The sequence below is a fragment of the Poecilia reticulata genome, chromosome 8 (genome assembly GCF_904066995.2).
Source record: "Poecilia reticulata chromosome 8, P_reticulata-male-v2, whole genome shotgun sequence".
NCBI lineage: Eukaryota > Metazoa > Chordata > Actinopteri > Cyprinodontiformes > Poeciliidae > Poecilia > Poecilia reticulata.
In genome coordinates, this window is record NC_088837.1 from 5,067,316 (window position 1) to 5,091,600 (window position 24,285).

The following is a 24,285-nucleotide window of genomic DNA, read 5'->3' on the forward strand; positions in this document are numbered from 1 at the left end:
ATTTAACTATCAGCCAATCACCCAAAACTACAGCAATCAGGACCGATTATTATTATTATTTTATTTTTTTTGGAGCATCCCCAATGCATTTTGAATCGTGGTGTCATCAGCGTACACACACAGTCAGCGGCGAAGAGTCTTTAAATGAGGAAATTTCTTGGAGGGGAAAAAAAAAAACTGCTGAGTTCACATTCTGATTGTGACTCCTCAGCAGTCCTGCTCCATCACAGATGTGTCGCACAGACAGAAATAGTCACAGTTGAGCCAACCGCGTTTACTTCCACCATCCCTCTGGAGGCAGGCCGGATCGGCCCGGTTGAACTGACTGTTCATCCTCAGGTGGAGTCGTGTGAAGCGTGCTGGTGTCTGATTTAAGGCTTCCAGTTACGCTGGTGTCACTGGAGGAGGTGAATGTTAAAAAATTCACGGCAGCGAGGCGCTCCAGAGACCTTTGACCCCCAGCTGCCCGCGATTGCTCTGAGAAGGCAAAATATCACAACCGCAAAAGCGTACCTCATATTTCCTGTTTCTGTCTGCTCAGGTTAGCCTGCATGCGTTTGGTCTTTTGGCTCTGTAATTCTGCAAACCGCCAGGCAGCCGGTGTGAAGATACGAGATGTAAAAATAAAAGAGAGCTGTCGCGTAGTTCCCCCCCGGCTCAGTTTGTTCCGGGATCAGTTTGAGTGACAGAGCGATTCTTCCCTGAATGGAGAAGGTGTTTTCGGTGTTTCCTGGAAGGCTGCGCTGCGCATGTGGGCATGTGGAGGAACGCTAACAGCTGATGTGGGCTGCAGGGAGCCTTGGAGCGGGATATGGTGCAGCCTACAGCAACACCAAGCAGCACTCCACAGCCGTGTTATTCTCAATTCGGGTTTAATTTCCACTGAATGCGAGTGTTTTCAGTCAGCACGGCTCAAACCTTGGAATGTGCCGTGTCACAGACTTATAGATCTAGTGTTTTCCCAAATGTATTCATAACCTCGAACCATTTCTTTAATGCTACAACTGCAGCTTTCTTTTCTGCATTTTACTGACGTGGCAGAGCTACACTCAGGAGTGAATAAATGTGAAAGTGGAAGGAAAATTGTATGTTGTTTGTGCAGTTATTGACAGGAAACGTGCGGCATTCGTTTGCGTTCAGGCCCTTGTTCTTCTCACACCCCAAAAAACCACATCTGACTGCCATCAAAAGTCACAAATGAGACTAAAATAGAACTTTTTGAGCTATAGTGGACCCTATGAAATGACAGGATTCAGGTACTAAGATTAGCTTAGATCAGCAAATACTTGAGACGCCCTTTAAAAACACTTAGAGATGCCTATTTTAATAGTTCACTCATTAAATATACCTTAATAAGCATTAATATACACAGTGGAAACTGTCTAAGCACTACCACAGAAGTCGGGTGCACCGATTGCAGTTTGCTGGCCAATCGCCAATCTTTACGATTTTGGCCAAAAGCAATTTTTTTTCTCTCTGAAAAGTTGCTAAATATGTTGAAAAAGTTGCTTAGTTGGCAACAGTGGGGTGACGACACGTAACCGTTTACCTGCAGATGTGACTCAGTCAGACCTCCCTCAAGACAGAGCAAAAGGGGGCAGTGGCTGATTTTCACACCTTTGAGGCTGTAGATAAGATCAGTGGATGAGATCAGTTTCTCATTATAGTATCGGCCAATTGCCTTTCTTTGAAAATTAATCTGTGCCTCCCCAGTCGTACTTTGACAAAATGCAGACAACTTCAATGAAGGGACCGTTGGACTTAAAATGTATGGAGCATGTCTGAAAATTGCTAACTGACCCTTGCACTGAATTCACCACACTGCGTGTGCCCTGGTTCATTCTTTGAGTCTCTGCGACCTATTTCTTGTTCTTGTCTTGTCCCTGTTTATCATCCAAGCTATTCTTTCTTGAGATAAAAATGTGTTGTTGGAAATACCAGAGTGTCCACTGGGTTTTAGACATTCCCTGGTTCAACACACCCAGTCCAAGTTGCAGAACTTAGTGGCACAACAATTAGGTAAATCATTTCTTTCGATCAAGACATGCTAGAGCCAGGAAACGACTAAAACCTGCAGGGCAGAAACAGAGACCAAGTCACTCTGCTGTAGGATTGATCTGCTTTGTTTTGTGCTGAATCTATATAAAAGTCATTTGTCGGTGGCTTTTGCTGAAATTGAGCAGATTCTGCTTGAAATGATGAATTCCTCCTCTCGCGGGCATCGTCGCTGTGGGCCTGGAGACGGGCTGATTGAGATCAAGGGGCCACCTCCGTAACGACGATGGACTGGAGCTGTCACACTGGCCCTGGACGCCTCATTGTCATGATTGCACCTGCTCCATTGTGCGCTCTCTTCCCCCTATTTTTCCTCAACACATCATCAAGGTCGTACTGATGTCTAAAAATGTCTGGAATGACCCAGTTCTCTTCCTCTTCCTCCCCCCCCCTCCATCTGTTAAAACCCTCTTATCCCAGAGACTATCCACGTATAAAGCAGCTGGAGTGCCCGGGTATCTTTGCTATCTTGTTGGCACTCTCTTGCGTCTTATCGATTCGCAGCCTGTTTATGTTTTGGCCCGGCCTCTCCTTCAGGATGTAAAACCCCGGCGACCCGCGAGGCTCTAGGCTTTGAGCCGATTCCACGCACCCTTTGAGGAAGCCCTACGCTCTCCACGGCCATCCTCTCATGAATTCTTTATTCCTGCCTGTTTCCTGCAGTCGATGTCTGGAAGAGACCCCGTAGGCGCTGGAGCTGCTGATGCCTCTCCTCTGTGTGTTTTGAGAAGGAGAAGCGCCCAAATGACTTTTTTATTGATCCTCACAGAGAGTGGAGAGGCAGCCTGGCCGGGCTGATGGTCTCTGGTCACGTGTGTCGGAATATACATGCTGCTGTCTCCAGCTGCTACTGCTATGGATAATAGGATTAAAAGACCGCGGACTTCCACTCCGTCTCTGAGACGGGTGGCATTAGGGCTCGCAGCCACCCTCCCCAGGCTCACGCTCAAACATCCCACCCACCGCCTGCTGCCCAAGTCCAGGATTATCATGTGGACGCACCAATCTGTCTGCCTCCCAGAGACCCCGGGAGACGAGCTTATGGCCACTGATGCATACCAGCGGACGTCTTGGTGGAGCTCGTCTGCAGGACAAGCTGATTTGTCTACATCGGTCTAGGTGAAGTCAAGATGTCTAATGCTGATGCTGGGAATGCCAAAGAGAACCCCAGGGTTCCCAGACAATCTGGAAAAGTCTGGGATTTGATTTTAGTGAAGAAGAAGAAGAAAAATTTCATTTCACAGTTTTGTTCCACAACCCACAGCTTATATCGGCTGCCCTCAACTTCAGGGTCAGAGTCCTGCAACTTTTAGATGTGTCTCTTGTCCAACAATTCAGCCATTTGACCTGAGTCAAATGGCTGAATTACCTCCTCATTATGCTGTCTGCTTCTCCAGAGTCCTGCTGATTTCTTCATTATTGAACGCAGGTATGTTGAAGCAGAAACACATTTAAAAGGACATTGAGACGTGAATTTGAAGATTTCTGGTCTAGATGTTGAGTCCTTAGTTTCTTCCTTTCTTGTGTTCTTTCCTCTCTTATGTCCTTCATTTGTTCCTTTCTGCCTCCCTTCTTCATTTCTTTTTAAAATCTTTTTCTTCTTTTTTTCTCTCTGTTGCCTAATTTGTGTATTTGCCTTTTTCCATGCTTTCTTCTTTCCTCATGTTCTTCCTTCCTTCCCTGTGCTTTTTATTTGCTTTATTCCTTCCTTCTTGCTGCATTCCTTTTTCTTTCCTTGTTTCATTTCTCTTTCCCTCCTTACATCCTCCCTGCCTTTACTCCTAGCTTATTCATTTCCTTTCTCAACCCCTTGCTACTTTCTTTCCTTTCATTCTTTATGTGGCCTTCCTACAATCCTTCCGTTCTTCCTTTTGTCCTTCCTTTCTTTTCTTCCTTGATCCCTTCTTTCTTTCCTCCTTTTTTATATATTGTTTTTGTGTGGTTCTGGTGGCCTTTTTCCATTTTCCAGCAGTAGAGACAGGAAAGGTGGGATGCCGAGGTCGGAACCTCGACGCCCCTTATTTCCTCATTTCCTTCCTGTCTTTCTTCTGTGTCCTTGTTTTACTCCTTCTTTCATCTTACTCCCTTCTTCCTACAGTCCACCTCTTCTTTGTGTGGCCGTTATTCCTTTCTCACTTCCTTCCTTCTGTCCTTACATGTCCACTCTGGAACAATCTGCCGTAAATTGTAGGTGTGATACGTTCCAAACTGAAGGACCGAGAACCCTGTAAAGTTGAGTCGGGAAAAGTTCTGACATGAAAAATGTGACAATTGTCCAGCATCCATTGAAGCAGGCCCCCCAGGTCCATCCGGGTTTCAGTGTAATGGCTCCATTCATCAGGTCCAGTTCTGTTCAGCGGACCAGCCCAGACAGCAGCTGCTGCACCAAGCAGCCTCTGTCTGCTGCAAAGATGAAAGAAGAAACCAACATCATAAAGACATTGAAGAACCAGGATCAATTTCTAATTGCTGGTTACAATGCTTAGTGAAATAATTGATACCCATTATCAGTTATTTGCAACGTGCCACAAATGTGAATGTGTTTCATTGGGGTTTTTATAAGCTGGACAAACATAAAGTACAATAAATAGAATAACAAAGGAACTGGAAAATAAGTAAATAAAGAAACTGAAACTGATGAAAACAATGTCTTGGCCAAACATGAAAAATAAACTGCAACAGACCTTCTTTCAAATGGTTCAGAAAGTGCAATTAGGAATTTTAAATACAATGTAATTTAATGACAAAGTGTGACATTGTTCAGAGCACAAGGCATAGAACTAGACTGAATAGATCTGCCCTTATGGATCGGGCACATTATCAATGATAGCCGATCTAGAATTTTTTCAATATTGGGACTGATACAGGTATTTACATCGGATTAGTGCATCTCTAATTCAAATACACAAACAGGGTTTTTCTTGTTGAGGTATTTTTTTTTTGGCTCCAGTGGCCTTTATTTGAAGATGCTACGACAGGAAAGTAAGTAATGAGAGAGAGGGAAGACATGCAGCAAAGGTCATGAGGCCGGGCATCGAACCTGCGACAGCCACGTCGAGGTCTAAAACCTCATCACGTGGAGGAGGTGCTTAACCCCTACGCCACCACAGCACCCCGACACAAACATGTTTTGATCTGAACCTTTCCACTGTAGACTCTCTCGCCCAGTCTGCACTCTTTCTCTGCCACTAACAAACTTAGCTCTGTTCAAGGAAAGCTGCTACCACCAGGGGTGTGTTACGAGAGCGCTCTGGTGCCCATTCCCCTCCATATGTAGCGCATGACATGTGAAAAAGTTTCTTATCCGGTTAGAGCATTTTGTTGCACGTCCGTACATGAAAGTGTGAAATTGCGACACTTTGTTGGCCTTTCGTTCAACAATAATTTTCTTCTCGACACTCTTCCACAAAGGTTGTATATGTGGAGCGCAAAACCAAAAGTTAATCTAAGGGTAGAGAGCCCCGCCTGAGTTTTGGATCTCTGCAGCTCCTCCAGAGTTAACATTGGATCTCTTGGCCACTTCTCTGATTAATGCTCTCTGTGCCTGGCCTGTCCGTCCAGGCCTCCGCAAATTATGAGTTGATGACTGACAGTGCTTTATGGCATGTTCAAAGCTAACCTAATCCTGATTTAAACTTCCCTACAACTTCATCCCTGACTTATCGGCTGTGTTTCTTGGTCTTCATCGATTATTAATGTTCTCTGCAGCTTAAATTACACACTGGCAGACTTTATTTACATTATTCACAGATGTGGTTGAAGGTGGACTGGCCCCCTCTGGGTTGAGGTTCAGTCTTTGCCTTTAGCTCAAAAGGAGCTGAAGCTTCTTGGTGTCTTGTTCACAGGTGATGGGGCTTTGTCTGCAGTGATGTGGACTCTGTTCCGGTCCGTTGTGGTGAAGAAAGAGTTGCGTCAACAAGTGAAACTCGATTTTCCACTCCCATCTACATTCTGACCTCACCAACGGTCATGAGATATGGATCGAGAACAAGATCCTGGATGCGAACGGCCAAAATGAGTTTGAATAAGATAAAATTTTACACATGTTGACTATTGGCAAGCTGACATTGGGCTTTATTAGGAGCTTCAGAATAAAGGGGGCAAAACAGTTGTTAGTATTTTTATTTCTCAAAATGTTTGAGAGCCGTTTCTCATCTCACTTCCACTTCACGATTCTGATCCATCCTGTGCTGTGTTGGGCTACGGCATCAAATCTCAATGAATTAGACAGAATTTTGTGGTTGCATTGGGAGAAAATGTGAAACTGTATACGAGCACTTTAGCAAATCCCTGTAGAACGGGATCACAGTGGCGAATGCGCTTTACTGAATGACGGACCTTAAAGTCAGAAGAATTGATTAAAGGTGTTAATAATCCACGTTCTGCAACCTCTGCAAGCCTCCTTTATATAAAAAAAGCCATCTTGGTTCTCTCTGCGAATGAGTCAACAGCTTACACAATCTACCTTGGAATGTGTGTCCGCTGCCCCGTTAATCCCCCCAAATCCCTCATATTCCAGATAAATTCTGTCGCCAAATCTCCTTTTGCCGTTTTACAACGTGCAGCGGCGCTTTCGCGCTCATGCGCAGTCCCGGAGGACCCTGACGGAGGCGTCGTGAGGCGGGTCGAACCGGTGAGAGCCAGGGTCTTGAGGACCACCTCCAACCCCCTTCGAGCGCACATCTGTCTGCCGCTTGTGTGCGAGCATGTGGCGACCGGCGTCCGCTCCGCAGCTGGAGGAGGAGCGGGCAGACATGAATGATGCCTTTTGTCAAAGACTATTTTCTCAAGAGGCCTCGGTGAGCGGTTGCATGTTTGCGCTCCCAACTTTGTCCATTGTGATCACTGCTGCAGCAAACAGGCGGCCTGTTGTGGAGTCATAAGACGGCACGAAGCTCTGCAGCATGCTGACTGGATCTGCCTCTGTCTGTCACATAACAGCAGCTTTTAAACCTGAGAGAGCTGAGGGAAGAGCAAATCAGGAAAGAAAAGAAAAGATATTCACTTCTATACAAATTTAAATGTAAAATGAACGACTAGGCCTGTCATGATAATACATTATGCTGGGCGATAAATTGTCCCACATATTGCGATAAACGATGAAGTTGTTGTTTTCAAGTCATGTATTGATAATGACATGAAAATGGAAGTTCGCTCTCTCAAAGACCTACAAAAAATAAATGATAAGTAAACAAAAACACTAACACCATAACTGGTAGATGTTTAAATATCCAAAATAAAAGATGACAACCAAAAACAATTAATAAAAAGAGAATAAAAACCACGTGCAATCAAAATCAAAGATAAAATGAATTATGACGTATCTTTAAGAAAATGCTCTTCAAAAAATATGTATAATCAGGAATTTTAATTTATTATGCAATTAATTGATTAATTACTTAGTACGACAGGCTTATGAACAACTAGTGTTTCCATGACAACCCCAGTGGATCTATCATCCAGTGGATTTAAACAAAGTTGTTCACCTGTAGTAAGTAAACGAAAGACCTGAAATTATATCAATAAAAAAAAAAAAACATAAATTTGAGCAATTTATGTTTTTATTTTTTGGAAAGACCTATCCTTTATGAAGTAATGTCTGATGAGCAGCATAACAAAAGCAAAAGTTATTTGTGAATAATGTACAAGCATAAAAATGAAGCTTATAAAATAACTAATGGTAAAACATTTAAAAGATGCCTTCATGCATCTGTAAAGCTTTGTATCATACTGGTATGACAGAATCTTCAAAGGTTTACTTTTAGATGTCACTCATACAGCAGACCTCCAATATGCCAAGCAGAACGAACGGTGCAACCGGATTGGCTGCTTTGAAAACTCCAGCCAATAGCATGTCAAGCAGCATCGCAGCTATTATTACAGCTTCCCAAGCTGAAATGTAAAAAATATTTTAGTAAATTTACTTGACCAAAAATGAAAAATCTGTAAACACTGAACCGCCAGTAGGTCAGGGGGTTGTCATGGTTGCTTTTGTAAACGATTCACGCTTATTGAAGCGTATTCAACACTTTACTGCCATCTAGTGGTCATGGTTATTCCAAACGACCAGATTTATATCTGTTGAATTCGTAAACAATATCTATTTAGCTTTTAATCTTGGGAGTAAAGTAGAGCTTATATTTATTAATTGTTAATAAATCCAGGCATTAAGTGGTAAAGATTGGACTCTGACTGTGAGCCATGCTGCTCCATGATGTTCTTGCTTGTCTCAGTCTATTTTTAGTGAGTGGCACACACACACTGTTCCCGCTAACACGGAGGAACTTCCCAGCAGAGTGGGTTAAATGAGTTTCAGTGTAGCGTTCCTTCATGAATGTTCCATAACTCACCGTCTTACGCCCCCCCTCGCCCCCCCCGAACCTCAGGATGAAGAACTGAAAGTGAATGAGCTTCTTCTGGACCCGATCCATTACTACATCCCTAACTCCCTGGGCCCGATCCAGACCCCGATGTTGTGTAAATCATTTAGGATGTCCGCCGGAAGATCAAACTGAGGTTATTAAAATGTCGACTCGGGTCTTCCTGCACTCTCCAACGAGTCAACGACGTGCTTTACGACTGTGCTTAGTGCTACAGCAACATCCCGGCGAGTCGCAGGCAGCGGTCGGTGTTGGGAGACGGGGAGCGGAAAATGCCCCCGATGTGTAATGGAATGGCTGTGCAGACGCGACGGTAATGGACATGGAAGATTAAAAATGAATCTGGCAGCAGGGCCGCTCTGTAATGCAGATGATTATCTGTTTTTACTGATGCCGGCGATTACGACAGCGCTAAGTGGGAGAGGAAGAGAGCAACAAGTGTCTTCAGTTTGCTTTGTCCTCCGACCGTGGAGATCTTCAGGCCAGCGCTAAGCGTCTAGCCAAAGTTAATAAAGAATGGTTTCGATCAAAGTGTATTCATGCCAGAATGGCCAAGTCTATTAAATCTTATTGGAAATCTGTGGCAAGAGCTGAAAATGTACGCTCTCCACCTAATCTAGTCAGTGAGCTCCTTTGTGAGATAGATGAGCAAATGTTTTAGCTCACAAAGCTGGCAGAGACAATGACTTATAGCCGTAGTTGCAACAGAAGGTGATTCTAGAAACCTTTGCTTCAAAGAGTCTAAACCGAGACGCAATGCAACGACTTTCAGACCTTGCATCATTTTCCATCTGCTTGAAAGTGACGTACAAATTTGTCCCAGTGTGTGATGGTTAATGGTAAATAGCCTGGACTTGTACAGCACTTTATCAAGTCCAGAGGACCCCAGAAGCTCTTCAGACTACATTCAGTCATTCACATACTGATGTTGGCAAGGGACGTCAAACTCCAGTCCTCGGGGGACGGTGTCCTGCAACTTTTAGATGTGTGCAGGTCCAACGTACCTGAATCAAATGACTGAATTACCTTCTCTTGCACTCCAGTTCTCCATTCTCCTCCTAATGACCTGGTGGGTTGCACTTTGAAAAACGTCAAAAATATGCAGGGCATCGACTGAAGAACTGAGGTTCATCAGTGGCTTAAAGGGGTATGAATACTTTGCAATAGCAGAGAACCGATTACACCGTTATGGCCAATCATCGATCTCTAAACAAAATAAAACTGACCTGCTGATTCCTATTTTGTCAGATATCTTTTTTTGTTTCATCTGAAAGTTGCTAAATATAGTGAAAAAGTTGCCAACAGTTGCTGCGTTTCCATTACAAATATGCACAAAACCTTGTCGATGTTCCGCTAACGTTGTAAAAACACGTGTTTCCCTTAAATAAGAACCGCAATTAAAATCTCATGTTTGTTTGTTCTTAGGTGGATTATTAAAAAAAAAAAAACATGGCACATGAATAAGGTCAGTTTCTCATTAAAGTGTTGTCCGATTTCTTAAAACTAAGGAAAATCGGGCCTATTTATTGGTGAGCCCCTACTTTGCAAGGCGCTGTAAGTTGCACTCTAAAGGGCTGCCTCGTTGCTGCTCTAAATGGCAACCAACCATTTCTTCCTCTTGTGTGAGGAAGAAACTGTTATTCTTATCAGCTTGTTTCACTTTTATGAGCTCAGGACTGTTGGGACATACTGGGAACTGCTGAGGGTGGCATCGCCGCCCAGCACCCTTCAGATCCCATGAAGACTCGGTTCTGCTCTCCTCTTAACCTCAAACCTTCGAAGCAATGCTCACAATATCACATGGCATCTACACAGCAGTGCAGTATCTCTTCTTATTGCCTCAAGTGATCACAATCAGAACAAGAGAAATCTTGTTTTTGACCGCTTGGTGGTAACATAACCCAGGTGTGTCGCAATCAGAAACAGGAAGGCGCGAAACAACAATCGGAGGCTTTTCATAAAGAAAGAACAATTCAAATTCAATGAGATTTAGAAAATTGCCCAAACAAAGTCCACGACGAAAAGACACCAAATACATTTAAACACATGCATGCTTCTGTTTTCTTCATTGACAGCAGCAGACCAAAGTCAGTGTCAGCTATTTTCACAAGCACTGCTGAGCCCCGGGTTCACGCGACGTCACAGAACGACTTTGGGAGCCAACCAGAGTTTGACCTGCTGGGCCCAGTGTGAGCAGCTGCGTGGCTCCCTTCCTTTGTGCTTCTCTGTTCCTGAGTAATAGCAGCAAAAATAGAACCGGGAGAGGAACACAGCTCCGGACTCTCAACACGTCTGGATCTTAAGCGACACACTTTTCGGCAGTTCGCCTCTCAGAACTGAGGGACAGTCAGTGAAATATGAGTAAACAGAAGTAGCCAACATGTAGTCTGTGGCAGAAGTGTTTAAAATCTCATGACCTTTATTGACAGTTTGTCATGTGACGACCACAAACTTCAATGTGTTTTATTAGGATTTCGTGACATTTTTTGCTGCAATCCCAGCTGCGTTCTACCAGTTGTACACATTCAGAGACTGAAATTGTAGATCTAGGCTTTGACTTGGCCATTCTAGCTGCAGTACGCTTTGACATAAACCCTTTTGTTGGAGCTCTGGCTGTATGTTTAGGATTGTGGTGCTGCTGGAAGGTGAAATCTAGTCTTTTGCTGCGTCTATCAGCTTTTCTTCCAGGATTACTTTCTTTCTATTAACATTTCTGCCTCTCCTGAAGAAATGCATTGCTACAACATGAGGCTCACATCATCTTGGGTCACCATGGGGACTGTGTGTACAGTCCTGGTTTTCCACGCAGGGCAACTTCCTCCACATGTTTGCTGTGTCCCCTACATGGTTTGTAATTTCGCTAACTGAATAAATGAAAGTTGTGAAGCTGTTGGTGTATCTAAATGTGCTGTACTCGTGCAGAGCTATCAAGTAAATTTGTAATTTAGTGCATTAAACGTTTTTAGTCAATTCAGCGCTATTTTTCTGTATCGGATCGTTATCTGCCTATTCTACGCCTCAGATATTGGTATCGGATGTGAAAAAGGTGGATCGGTGCATCCCTGGTTCAAACGGCCCAGTTAAAGTCCAGATGTAAATCAGTTAAGAGTCGACGGATTGACTAGCTTGAAAATTGGAGTTCACATTAAAGCTCTCCATCAAAAGGAAGAATGACCAGAAATGTTTAAAGCTGGTAGAGTCTGAAAGGTGTACGAATTCCAAATCCAAATAAAATATATCAAAGGTTCGCACAACGTAACAAATATTAATAGGTGCAAGAAATTTCCAAGCGCTGTTTGTGGGCACTAACCTCATATTCAGCATGTGCGGCTTATCAATCCTCTCATCTAAGACCAAACAATTAAACAACTGAGCCGTTTCCCCCTCAAAAGGCCAAACTGCTGCTTTAGCCGGAGACTTAGAGAATTAGCAAACATATTTCACCCAAGTATGTCGCAGCAAACACGGGGCGTTTGTTTGGTGTTCAGTGAAACTGGCCCGCATATTTCAGCTCGTCCCAAAGTGCAGTCCGGCCCGCTGTGTTGACATAATGAGAGGCAACGCTTCTTCCTGTTGCTACTCTCAACATGAAGCTCAGGCAACAGCTCACACTGCTGTTTTATTCATCACCAGCAAGTCAAACTACATTAGGCCTCTGTGTTTGTAGGTTTGTGGGAGTTGACATGAACACAGAGTTAATTCTTGATGCTCAAACTTTTGTGTATTATTTATGCTTTCTTCCATGGTATCTGTCACTTTGTTTCACGAGAAGTGTGTCTATCTGCGTGTGTTTGTGTGTGTATACAGAGATTAACCGACCCCTCCCGACGCTCGCAAACGTCAACCTGAAAACAAATTCCCTCACCCCCTCTTAACCCAAATCCGCGAATAAGGCTGTGTCCAGACGGTGACGTTTGAGCAGAAATTAAAGTTTCTCTTTATTCGCTCAACAGCAACCAGGAAATGCTGACTGGAGGCCTGGAACTGGAGGTTATGGCTTTAAGGTCCAGCATCTTCCCACTAACACACCCATTTGCATCACCCGGCATGTCTGCAAAAGTCCTAATTTCACTCTCAAACACATTGTTATATTATTAGTGAAGGTACATCTTTAAAAACTAGAGTTAGTTGAAAAGGCTGAATATTTTTTGTGACCCATTTCAGAAAGTGAAGCTCAAGTACAGATTCAGTCCACAGTGATAAATGTGACCCTTGATTTCTTGTTGTTTTGATAATCATGGCTTACAGAAAAACCAAAAATTGAGTGTCTCACAAAATGACATTACATAAGATCAACAAGTAAAGATGTTTTAAACAGAAATGTCAGGCTTCTGAAAACTGTGTTCACTTCTATGCACTGATGCTCTTTGCTGTGGCTCCTTTTGCATGAATTGCTGCATCAGCGCAGTGTGCTTGTTCTGCTGGAGTGTAATGGAAGCCCAGGTTGCTGTGATACATGTCCTCTGGTCTTCTGCATTGCTGGGTCTGGTGTCCTAACAAGGGACAGATGACTGCGTTGACAGTGGAGTTTATCAAAGCCATCAGACCAACATCACCAGATGACATTGAACCCCAAACTGCCCCTTATTGTGCCTGCAAAGAAGTATATTTAGATGAATGGTAATTAGGTTAAAAGCTGTGCATCAAAATCCTAAAGGAGGAAAAAGAAGCGGAACTCAAAAAATAAAAACAAACAAAAACAAAACAAATTCCTAAAACTATTTTCAAAGGATTCCAAAGGGGACCCATCAGTGAGATGTCTAGTGTTTTTGTAGACTGTTTCAAAAAAAATTGTTTGGGCAGTAGCATGGCCTTCCTACACTATTCTGCTCGATTCTCATCTCCCTTCCATGCGGCGTCTGGGATTTTTCTCATTGAGCTCAATTTCTTACGATGGACTTTGAATTGGATTATAAACGATGACATCAGGTTTGTGGGCTGGAGTTTTAAATTGTGGTCTGCTTATCTGGGGTTGTAGTTTTCCAACGGCAGCAGAGGAAGTGAGTGAAGCCTGTTTTGGCCACAAATCAACATTAACAGCCATCTTGTTTGGCTTGGCATTTCTCTCTTTGCAGTGGGGGATGGTATAAAATTTATAGTGTAGCTTCCTTTACAATCGAAACATACGTCACAACCAGACATTAGCGATCAGATCCAGTCCACACATCCTTACCAGGCCTGTTAGGCATGCTTGATGTCATTATTTCTGATGGTCTGGTGGTAGTGCTGCTCCATGGGGTGAAGATGGCTTCATGAAGGACTTCCATGGGCTAGGAATGACATCTGATTTTGTAAACCTGCTTTGCCATTCATCCCCAAACAATTTCAGTGGAATTCAGATCATGGGGTAAACAGAATTACCCAAAAGAAAGACGTTATTCTCCTGGAGGAAGTCCTTTTGTGAGACGGGCATTGTGAACTGCAGCGTTGTCCTACTGAAAGACTCCGTCATAGCGACGCAGACAAGGGGCCTCGGTCAACAGGGATGTTTGACGCCCCTGTACAACCTGAACCTCAATTTTTCCAATGGAGAAAAAAGTACCAAGGTTATAATGGAGCCTCCAACACTGAGAAGATCTTGTCATTTCAGTAATGCTGGAATACTTTCTCCCATCTCCCCGCCCCCAATGTTTGTCGAGTTCACAGGGTTTGAGGAGACATGGACTTTTAAAGAGTCGTTTGGTTTCTGGGTTCAGGTCAGAATCTGTAAGGATTTTAATTTAGGTTGAGGATCTATCTCTAGATAGATAAGCATATTCTTTCTAAAAAAAAAAAAACATAAGACCTTTTTGTTTTTGACACTGGGGACTCATGTCTCTGTAAATGCCAGGCAGAGAGTGACGTAACATGAAACCTGCCTTGTGTTTTGACTTTTTAAGGCTGTGGTAAGCTAATGAACATCCTATTACAGTTGAAGCGCAGTTTAAACTTGAGACAGTTATGTTTGAACGCTTAAGCTCCCTGATGAGGAGGAATAAAATGATTTGACCTGATTTCAAAGCACATCGGACAGTGCTTCAGCTGTAAGTGCTTCAGCTGTAAGATCTGAAGCACTGTCCGATTTGTTGACATATAGACATCGTCTGTCAGACTGCAACTTTAAGAGCTGTGGCTGTAAAAAGTGATGTGATCTTAGTTCCTGGTACTGTGGTCAGCTCACTTTTAGCTGCTGCCTCTATTTCACTGTGTGACTGTGGGCATCACGGCAGGTCTCGGACATGTTCAAGCGTTCGACTGTCCCGTCTAAGCGTTGCAGTGACGATGAGGATGGCTCGGATGTTTGCGTAAAGGAGTGAGTGGCAGTATGGATGCATGGGGGCTGCTATCTCTGCAGCCGCCACTCCAAGGGACACAGCAGACTGCAGGAGGCCCAGCTGCTCGGTAAGGATGTAAATTTAATACCTGCTCATACATGCGCGGCAAGTTAATGCCAGAGATACAGCAGACGACGAGGCCCGGTCCGCCGCCTGTGTGCTGCACTTCATGTGATTTCACTTCCTATTCCCTTTACACCAGAGTAACAAAGAACTGAATGTGCTACTTGTCTTTCTGCCTCGGCCTGATTGTGGGCATTATTTCATGAGAAATATTCAGTGTGGGCTTCAAGGGCCCGTGACACTGCACTGCACAGTGTCTGAGTCAGATGAACTCTTGATCTGCACGTCTCAGGCGGACAGGAAGAGGATAGAAATCCGAGAGAAAAGTGGTCACAAACAACCAGTCAGAGCTTCTCTCTGCCAACTGATTACTCTTCACCTTGTTTGATTTTTTTGCGAGTTGCCACTTGACTTGGAAGGTGTTGTCTAGATGGGACGAAGTGAAAGACTGCAGGTCCTTCCCCCCCAACACCCTAACTTGTTGCGCCACAGTGCTGGTCAGGTCGCTGAAAGATTTTCCTTAACAAAAACCACAAACCATCATGGTGCACAACTGCCTGTTTCATCCTCATAAGTCTACTCTGCTGTACGCGTTACCTAAAAGCCTGTGTGACGTAAATGTCGTCATCAGTACCAGCCCACAAAGACTTGCACCAGGCATCCGAGTGCAGCTCTGTGGTTTGCAGCGGTGTTGGGTGTGTGTGTGTGTGTGTGTGTGTGTGCCAGGAGTGAGATTAAAGCAGATAGCAGTTTTTTTTATCAGTTGGTGGCTTTAGCACACATTAAAAGCTGAAATGCTTTGAGACAATAGATGTTGTTCGTCTTCAGTTTTGGAGTTTTAGTAAAAGTCAGAGGAGAAGAGGTTCAACAATGATCGCTGAGAGAGTCGGCCACTGACCTGTCCCTGGGTCCTGTTTTCTATAAAGTAGTAGAAGTATATTTTTGTGATGTTGTGAGTCAAAGCTGTTGATGTGCCCTTAATACTCACAGTCAAAGGGTGGTGCAAAACAAACAACAAATAAATAAAACTGGATAATATAGCTCTCTAAGAAATGTCTTTATTTATGGTGCGTTCTCACCAGCCCGGTTTAGCTTTAATCGAACTTCCGTTCATTTACCTAGAAAGTCTGGTTCGCTTGGGGAGGTTCGGATGCGCAGTCAAAGTCTGACGTGGACCAACAAAGCGAACTCTGATCCGCCGACACACATAGGTTTCGGTTCCTCTGACGTGAACTCTGGTGCAGTACAAAAACACATGTGAACGCCAAGCAGACCGGAGAGCACTCCAAAAGAAAGAAGCAGACTATAGCGCAGGGCATTGCGGGTAAATACAACCAAAATAAACTTGTGTGTTGCTAGCGCTAGCAAGAGAAATACCTCGGGGTCTTTTGCCAAACAGTAATCTTCCAACTGCTAAAATCTGACGCCACTCCATTTTTATGTGTTGCATAAAGAAGGAAGTTGTGTCTTCTTTGGCGTTTTCTTCAGAGGTTTTCTTGTTTCCTACAGTGGTTCTTGGTGCAGCGCCACCACAGTCCAGATGGGGGGAGAAGTTTTTCCATTGGTTTGGTTCGCTTGAGACAGTGCAGTGTGAAAGCTACCCGCACCAGCTGAAAATATTACATTTTCAAACCGAGTCTGCTGGACTCTCAGGTGTGAAGACACCATGAAATATTTACTTCTTGTCCTCCAGTGTTGAAACCAGCTCATTATGGCCTCTAAAAGAATGACAGCGTGTGTCGCTGTCATTCAGCTCAGCTAAAACTGGAATGAAATGACAATGCAGGCTTGTCCAGACTCAGAGAGGCATGTCACGGCATTTAGGTAGCAACAGTCTGAATTATTATTGTATTTCTGCTATGAATTAAAGAAACAAGATCTTTGATTTAGATTTATGTATAACCCTAGTATTTTTGCTTGAGGTCATCATACATTTACAATCACAAACAATCCATCCATCCAACCATTTTCTTCCACCCTTGTCCCTAGTGGGGTCTGAGGGGTGCTTTTCCTATCTAAAGCGAGACATTTCGGGCGAGAGACGGGGTCACTCTGGACAGGTGACCCCTGTCCAGGGAATCACAAACCAATTTAAGTCAAAACAGTTGATTTTTTTTTTTTTTTTGTCAATTTTTTTTAAACCCATTTCACTGTGGTCTGCGGTGGCCTTATGACCTCATCTATATTCTTGATTTTCCTCTGTTTTGACTCTAATACACATTTGATGTGAGTAATCTGTCCTCCTCTCCCCTTCCCTCTCTCACACACTCCATAACATCCACGAGCATGGCCTCTGACGGTCAGAGCGAGCGCGTTCTGTCACAACAGCCTGTCTCTGGGCTTTGGAGACCCGGTAGCAGGAAGCAGAGTGACTGCGATCTCTCTCACTTACAAAACCCAGGCGAGCGTGTGTGTGTGCACAGAGTGCACGACGTCTCGCTTTCTATTTGGCAAAGAGCAGAACAGGAAGCAGCGAGGTGGGGCGGCCGTCTCTCTGCTGTTCTTTCCTCCTTTTCTCCATCTCGATCCCCTCGCTCCAGATTTAGCCCTGCGCGTTTTTTGTTGTTGTTTTTTCTCCTTTTTTGATTCATGGACATCCTGAATTTTGAAGAGGCAGGAATAGCGCAATAAGTTTGCCCGATTGGTGTCAGAGCCTTGCTGCGCGAGTGTGCGGTTGAGTTAGGCCAGCGAGGAGACCAGCGATGGCCAGCGAGGCCTTACTGGAGGACCTGGTGGGGGATCAGCTGACTGACTCCACGGTACCCGGCGACCAGAGCGACGCGGAGTCTTCGGTAGGCGACTTCGGCCAGAGCAGGGCCTCGACTCCGCCACCTGCTTCTGCCTGCGCCTTCTTTCCATCCTCAGCTATGGCCGTCTTTTTCTGTCAGCTTCCTCGTTCTACTTCCTGTCAAAACATCTGCTCTGCCGCTGCGAATCGATTGTGGTGTTTTGTGGCTTTGAGCGGGGTGATCTGTCGCCCCAGCTCGCTCCTGAACTGCTTTGTTGGGGAAACACGAAGGATTAAGTTGCATTGTGCGCAGCAGAAGTGCGTCAGAGCAACAAAAACTCTCCCTTCCTGTCGTTCGTGGTCCGCTGCTGGCTTCACTTTCTGTGCTGCCACGAGCCGCCTGCCTTTTTTTTTTTTGCCTACATCATCAGTGCTAAAGTGTGCCAAAGATACGTGTTGTAAAAATAGAGATGTTCTGTAGCAGATCACTTGGTTTTGTCAGCCTTTGACCCTTTGATACCAGTTGCAGCTGATTCTAATTTTTCTTTTAAGAGCCATAAGAAAATATCACCTTCCTAAAATAACAGCCTAAAAGTGTTTTGTTTTTGTGTGGCCTAAATCATCTTTTCGAAAGATGTTGTAGCGATTTTTCTTTTTTTTTTTTTACCAAAATCACTTTTGGGAAAAAATAACTTGGGCCAATATTTTCGGAGGGGCATGACATGAGAAACCCTTTTTAGTGACACTTTGTATGATGGGTTGTTCATAAGATTGACATGACACTGTCATAAACATGACAGTGTGCACGTCTTCACAAGACAGATGACATGAAGGCGTCTTCATGAATGTTTACGACTGTTGTCATGAAGTGTCATTCAATAAATAATGACACATTTAATGCAAATTTGCATTAAAACTTGTATTGAAAGTCCATTAAAATGGTCATGTTATGATTATGACAGTGTCATGTCAGTCTTATGCACACCCTATCATATAAAGTGTTACCCACTTTTAAACCTTTCTGTTGTCAGCCGTCATAAATTGATTTACAGTTGTTTCTCTTAATGTAAATTTTTATCAAAAGATAAATACTATAAAGAATAAAAACTGAAGAGTCATTTTTTGCTAAATATATATTCTTTTCAGGAATAAATTATGATGCCCCTACATTTGATCTTACTTAAAGCTGTGACATTCACACGCAGGAAAATCACATCAGGGTCACATGATTAGAACATTGTCACTCAGCGTTTTAAAGAGAGTTTGCGGCTCCTGACTGTTGAAGTGAAGGAAAGCACCATGGTGGGACCTGAGGATCTGAACGGAGATTTTAGCAGCTTATGAGTCCGGTAAGGGATGTAAAAACGTTTCAAAAGACTTTGAAATCACCTGCTTGATTTTGTGGACAGTCTACAAGCTGAGGATGATCCAAACCACTGCTAACAAGCCTAGAAAAGGTTTTCCCTGAGCAGTTCACACGATGTGGACTGATGAGTCTAAGATTGAACTAAACCAAAAAGGGACCTGCTTGGTTTACGCCAAATATTAAAGGGACCTTAAAGTCAAAGAATGACAGAAAACTCTCTGGGTTTGACACCATGACCTTCTGAAATTATGCTGAACCTTCAGACCGGGAACTGAACCGTGTTTGTGTGTGTGTGTGTGCGTGTGTGCGTGTGTGTGTGTGTGTGTGTGTGTGTGTGTGTGTGTGTGTGTGTGTGTGTGTGTGTGTGTGCACGTGCACGTCTTCACAGGACAGATGAGGATGTACAAGTGTTTTCCACAGCGTCCAACTGGAACCTCATTCTTCCAATGGAAATATGCAACACTGGTTCAAAATCCCGTTCAGGAACCACGACAGGCTCTGGATCGCTTTGTGAAAAAGGCCATCTCTGAGATTTCCCCCCCAAAAAAATCTGTCATCATGTCCACATCCTGAGATGTAATTCTGACAGACAGATGTTAGAAGTCAGCCTGTCACATTAAGCAACAAATCAATTAATCGCATGATAAATTAAAACAAGCTCAAGCATTTCCATTTCCATAATTTAGCCTCTTTCCCTTTTCTCTCTCTACCAAAAATTGGACGACAAAAGTCTTCAGTTTGTTTCTTTGGTCGCAACTAGTCGAGACTTCATAGTTAATTTTATGTGTTGTTTCAAAATAAATATCCATATTTATTTTGGATATTTAAAATATCTTCCAGTTCCAGTGTTAAATGTTCATTATAACTTAAAGTTTATTGATAATTGAGAATGTGTTCTTGCATTATTATGCCATTAACATTACATTACTTGAAAATTGTCTCAAAACAACAATATCATTGTTTATTGCAATAACTTCTGGGACAATTTATTGTTCAGCCAAATTTGTTATGACCGGCCTAGTTGGAAGTCTTGCTCTCTCTCTCTGTTTTGCAGTGCAAATTACGTCTTAAAAAAACTTGTTGCGTCTCTGTGCTGCTTATGATTTCATTTCATTTACTTGTTCTCAACATAGCTAAATTTGACTCTTCATCATTCTGCAGCAACCCCCACACTGAAGAGTGTTCTAACTGGTGAGATCGGGTTTGCATTCATTTTGCTTACCTGCATTCATTAGTAAGTGAAAATTATTGGATTTTTGACCTTGTATCCTCCAGTCACCAGGTAGGTCTGATCAAATTTAAACATCTTGGCGCATCTCCATTTAAATTTCTCCGACTGCTCTATTGGAAAACAGCACATTTCTACAGCGATGTCCCTCCTGATAATCCCTCTCTGTTGCCGGTATGTCAAACATACTTAGTTGCGTGTCTTTGAGTTGTGCATTAAAGCTACAGTTAAAAATCCTGTAAGCACTTTGTGGTTGATGCTGTGCTGCTCGGGCTGCTGTGCCCGGCTGCTGTAGTGCATTGTGCAAGCAGATGGATTACAGCTTTAATGAGCAGAGAGCTGTGGCCGCGGCCGGCGCGTAGCTGGATGGTCACAGAGAGCCAGAGGGGCTGTAATCAGATCCCCTGAGCTTGGAGGGCTGGCTGCACGGTCAAAGACTCCAAGTCCCTTGCCATTACTCTGTAGCAGAGAGGAGGGGATGGTGGGACAATGACTGAATATGTGATTGGGACGGATTCGATGAGGCCGGTGTGGTGGAACAGCAGTGGATAAATGTCGATCAACCAGGTTTTTAAAAAATTTTTTTTTTAAAATATGCAGTTCATTACTCAGAATGGAGTGGTGTGAGATTCTCGCTGCATGATAACCTTGAATAATAATATCACACTTTTCCCAGTATCATGGCATTTAAATAAAAATAATTAAAGGTATTCTTTTTTTATTAGCTTTATGTTATAATGTTATTCCCTCATCAAAAACACACTTGGAATGTTGTCTATGTTGTCTTGATTCTTTCATGCGTGACTGAGAAATCCTGTGCAAAACGCCTGGGTGGATGTAGCTCCGCCTTTTAGGCGCAGCTCCTCCTCTGAGCTGCAGTTTCCAAGCTTTCACCTCACGGAGCAGCCCTCCCTCAAGACTCGTCCAATCAGTTCCTTCAGACTAGCCAGGAGTAATTGGCAAACACCTGGTGGAGCTGCACGTCTGCTGAGCTCATTAACTCGCTTCTCTTCAGTGTAACATAAAAATGTCACTAAAGGGTTAATAGAGGAGCTATGTGTGACAATGGAGGTGGAGTTTCAAAAGAGCAGCGGTTTTTAAAGAGATAGAGGCCCAATTTTAAGGGGTAATAAAGCCATATTTGACACAACATTTTTGTAACAACTGACGGTAACATAGTTACTGGATTATGCTATAAAATGACTATGTGCCTGGAAAAGACACAATACTTCCCCTTTAAGCAAAGCTATTTGGAATGATCTTTAGCAGCCGTGTCTTTATGCCATGCAGGCCAAAATGGACAAGTTGAGTAGAGCTGGGTCAAAAATAAGGTGCTGTAAATAAAGCTGTTTAATTTTTGCAGAACATAAATCTGTAAGTCACGTTAGATCTGAAACATAAAAAGTTGATGCTTCAGTCTACAATGAAGTTCAGATAAAAGACAAGTGTGCTGTGTTGCAGGTAACATTTTCTATTCTTATTTTAGGAAGGTCAGTGAAAATCTCACCTCAAAATATTTAAATCAAGCACCTGTGCTGGTGGATGAAGTTTGTCACCAGTCTGGAATTGTGGTGGTGGGTTAAATCATTCTGAGGGACACCAAGTTCACAAGGGTCAACCTTTGGGCACCCTTCATTTTAATACTTTTTTCTTGGACACAAAAATAATAATTATTCCATCTGCTGTAAAAAAAATAACATTGATAACTGAAGTTCACATACTTTAAAATGTGGAGTTACACATGTTGAATGCTTAAGTACTTGAAAACGTAAGTAGTTTCCAAGTAAACGTGGTATTTTGTCGAATATTTACTTGATAAGTTTCGCTGTTCTGCTCTTTATGGCATAATGTAGAGTATGACGGCTGATCCGCAGTGTGCAGCACTGACGTTAAAAAAAAAAAAAAAAAGGAAACGTTGAAATGACATGATGGAGCATTTTTGAGGTTTCAAAATTTTGACAGCCGTCCAACATATAGGCAGTTTAATTGGCAAAATGCTGACTCAGTTGGATTACTCATACACACAAAGAATGTGTTTGGGCTATTTGCATATTTTTTAGTGCATAGCAATCATTGCATAACTGACAGTTATATACATGAGTTTTCTTAAAAGTTCATTTATTTTAAAACAAGGTTACATTAATAAACACAGCATATACCTTACCCCTTTTCTGTTTATTACTCCTCAAGGGAGTAAATCAGTTTTATTTCATTTTCAAAAGGGGGTTCTCTTGAGACTTTCAGGACTATTCCAGGGTGACCCTGAAAAGTCCTAAATTCATGCATCTAGATTTAAGGCCTTAAGATGTCTTAAAGTCCCTTAAAAAAATTTATAAAGTAAGCTGGTCCACAATAGGTTAATCAAAGGTTTCAAATTTGGTCTTGACTGGATCTTTTAATCTTGTGTAATAATTTTTTGCAAAACTTTTCTGTCATGCAAAAGTTTAAGTCACACTCAGACGTCTTCATTGCCTTCTGTAACTCGAGACAGTTGGGGTTACTGCTAAATAACTGCTAACATACATAGACATTAATGTATTTATATCTATGTAAACACATCCTTGCTAGCTAAGCTATCTGGCTAGTAGACATAACTATGGTTAACTAGCTAAAAAGATAGCTAGCTAGCCAGATAAGTAGCAAGCTAGCTTTTTTTGTGTCTATCTTGGTAAGTGCAGATTTATCGCCCGTTGGCCAGAAGTTTGTACATGTCTGTGGTGACGTAGGTTTTAAATTCCATTCATAGTGGTCTTTAAAATATCTAAAAAGGTCTCAAATTTGAATTGGTGAAACCTGCAGAAACCCAATTTTCAGTTTCTTACTTGTGGAATAAGTAAATATTAAATAACTCTTTTGTGAAGTTAAGAAATTCAGGAGTTATTTTTCATGAATAACGTCTGAATTCGTGATTCCTTCTTTCTGACGATGCCCAGAACACAAGAAAATTTGATTTACCTCAAATGAGACAAAGTCACAACCAAATAAAATGAAATACAGCTGTTGTTCACTAGGAGTGTATTAATAACCTCAGTAAAATTTGCTTTTCAAAGCACTACTGCAGGCATGTCTTCATCTGGTGAGACTTGCTAAGTGTTACACTCTTATTCTGACACAAGTAGGTTTTTGGATTCCATGTTGTGTGGATAGATAGTTACTGCCTGGTTGTAGATTTTAACAAAAGAACAGCAAAAATAAGATGAGACATAAAAGCAACCTGGCAAATTTGATCCTATGAAAATTTTATACACACTTTTTATGACATTTAAACATATTTGTTTCCTATGCGACACAAGCAGAAGCAGACAGGGATCCTAATTGACTCTGTTCTAATCTGCTCTAATCTTGTTTGGGCTGCTGATGTGAGCACTCAGCTCTTTATGCTCTTAAATGGAACCTCAGCTTTGATTCTGCCTTAAGGTGTCAGCTTTGTAGGTTTCACAGGATGACAATTCACTCAGTTTCTGTTTCCCCGTCCTTTCTTCTTTGTTTCAGTTTGTCAGAATGGCTGGTTAGCATTATTTCTGACTCATCCTCACTCCATCAGATGTTATCCTTTGAACTTATTTGGTCCCTTTTTGTCTCGAATAGAATAATCGCCATACTACCGAGTGTTGGTTGAACGAAATGCTTCGACCTCTGCATCTCATCGCGTTTGTTTTGTCTTTCTCTAGACCGACCCGGATGGCTTGTCGGTGCTCCAGCAGCTCGGCCTGGACCAGAACTCGGACTTCTCGGACTCCAGCGTGCAGCAGCGGCTGGACGAGCACCGTGAGAGGATCCGCAGGGAGATCCGCAAGGAGCTGAAGATCAAGGAGGGTGCGGAGAATCTGCGCAGGGCCATCACGGATAAGAGGAAGGGCCAGCAGGTGGACTCGCAGCTCCGCAGCTCCAAGCGCAAAGTGGAGACGCTCCAGGCTCAGCTGCGGGAGCTGGACGCACACATTGTTGTCAAGGGTCCGGATGACAACCAAGGTAAACAGCAGGAAGGTGACGCAACGCCCGTGAACAGTTTCATCATCAGGCCTGGGCAGCAAAAGTGCTGCGAAGTTCTGTTTGACTTTCGAAAACATTTCTTTTCTTTGCCTTTTAAGAGGGCCTAAAAATACTCAAAAACTCACCAAAATATGGACGTGGCCAAATGGCTCAACAGC

At 43.0% G+C, this 24,285-nt stretch overlaps 1 protein-coding gene across 4 annotated transcripts in view; it reads left to right on the top strand.

Annotated features, from left to right (window-relative positions):
• The window catches only part of LOC103468356 (serine/threonine-protein kinase N1-like), a 47,856-nt gene that overhangs the window by 1,678 nt on the left and 21,893 nt on the right, over window positions 1–24,285 (top strand). Inside the window, exons 2-3 of one of the 4 annotated variants that reach the window (XM_081609672.1) lie at window positions 12,389–12,439; window positions 23,806–24,106. In XM_081609672.1, the coding sequence (XP_081465798.1) occupies window positions 12,389–12,439; window positions 23,806–24,106 (352 nt within the window). Of the gene's footprint in view, window positions 1–12,388; window positions 12,440–14,618; window positions 14,817–17,369; window positions 17,605–23,805; window positions 24,107–24,285 lie in introns of those variants that run through there. The other 3 variants (XM_081609673.1, XM_081609671.1, XM_081609674.1) reach the window with 3 other exon arrangements.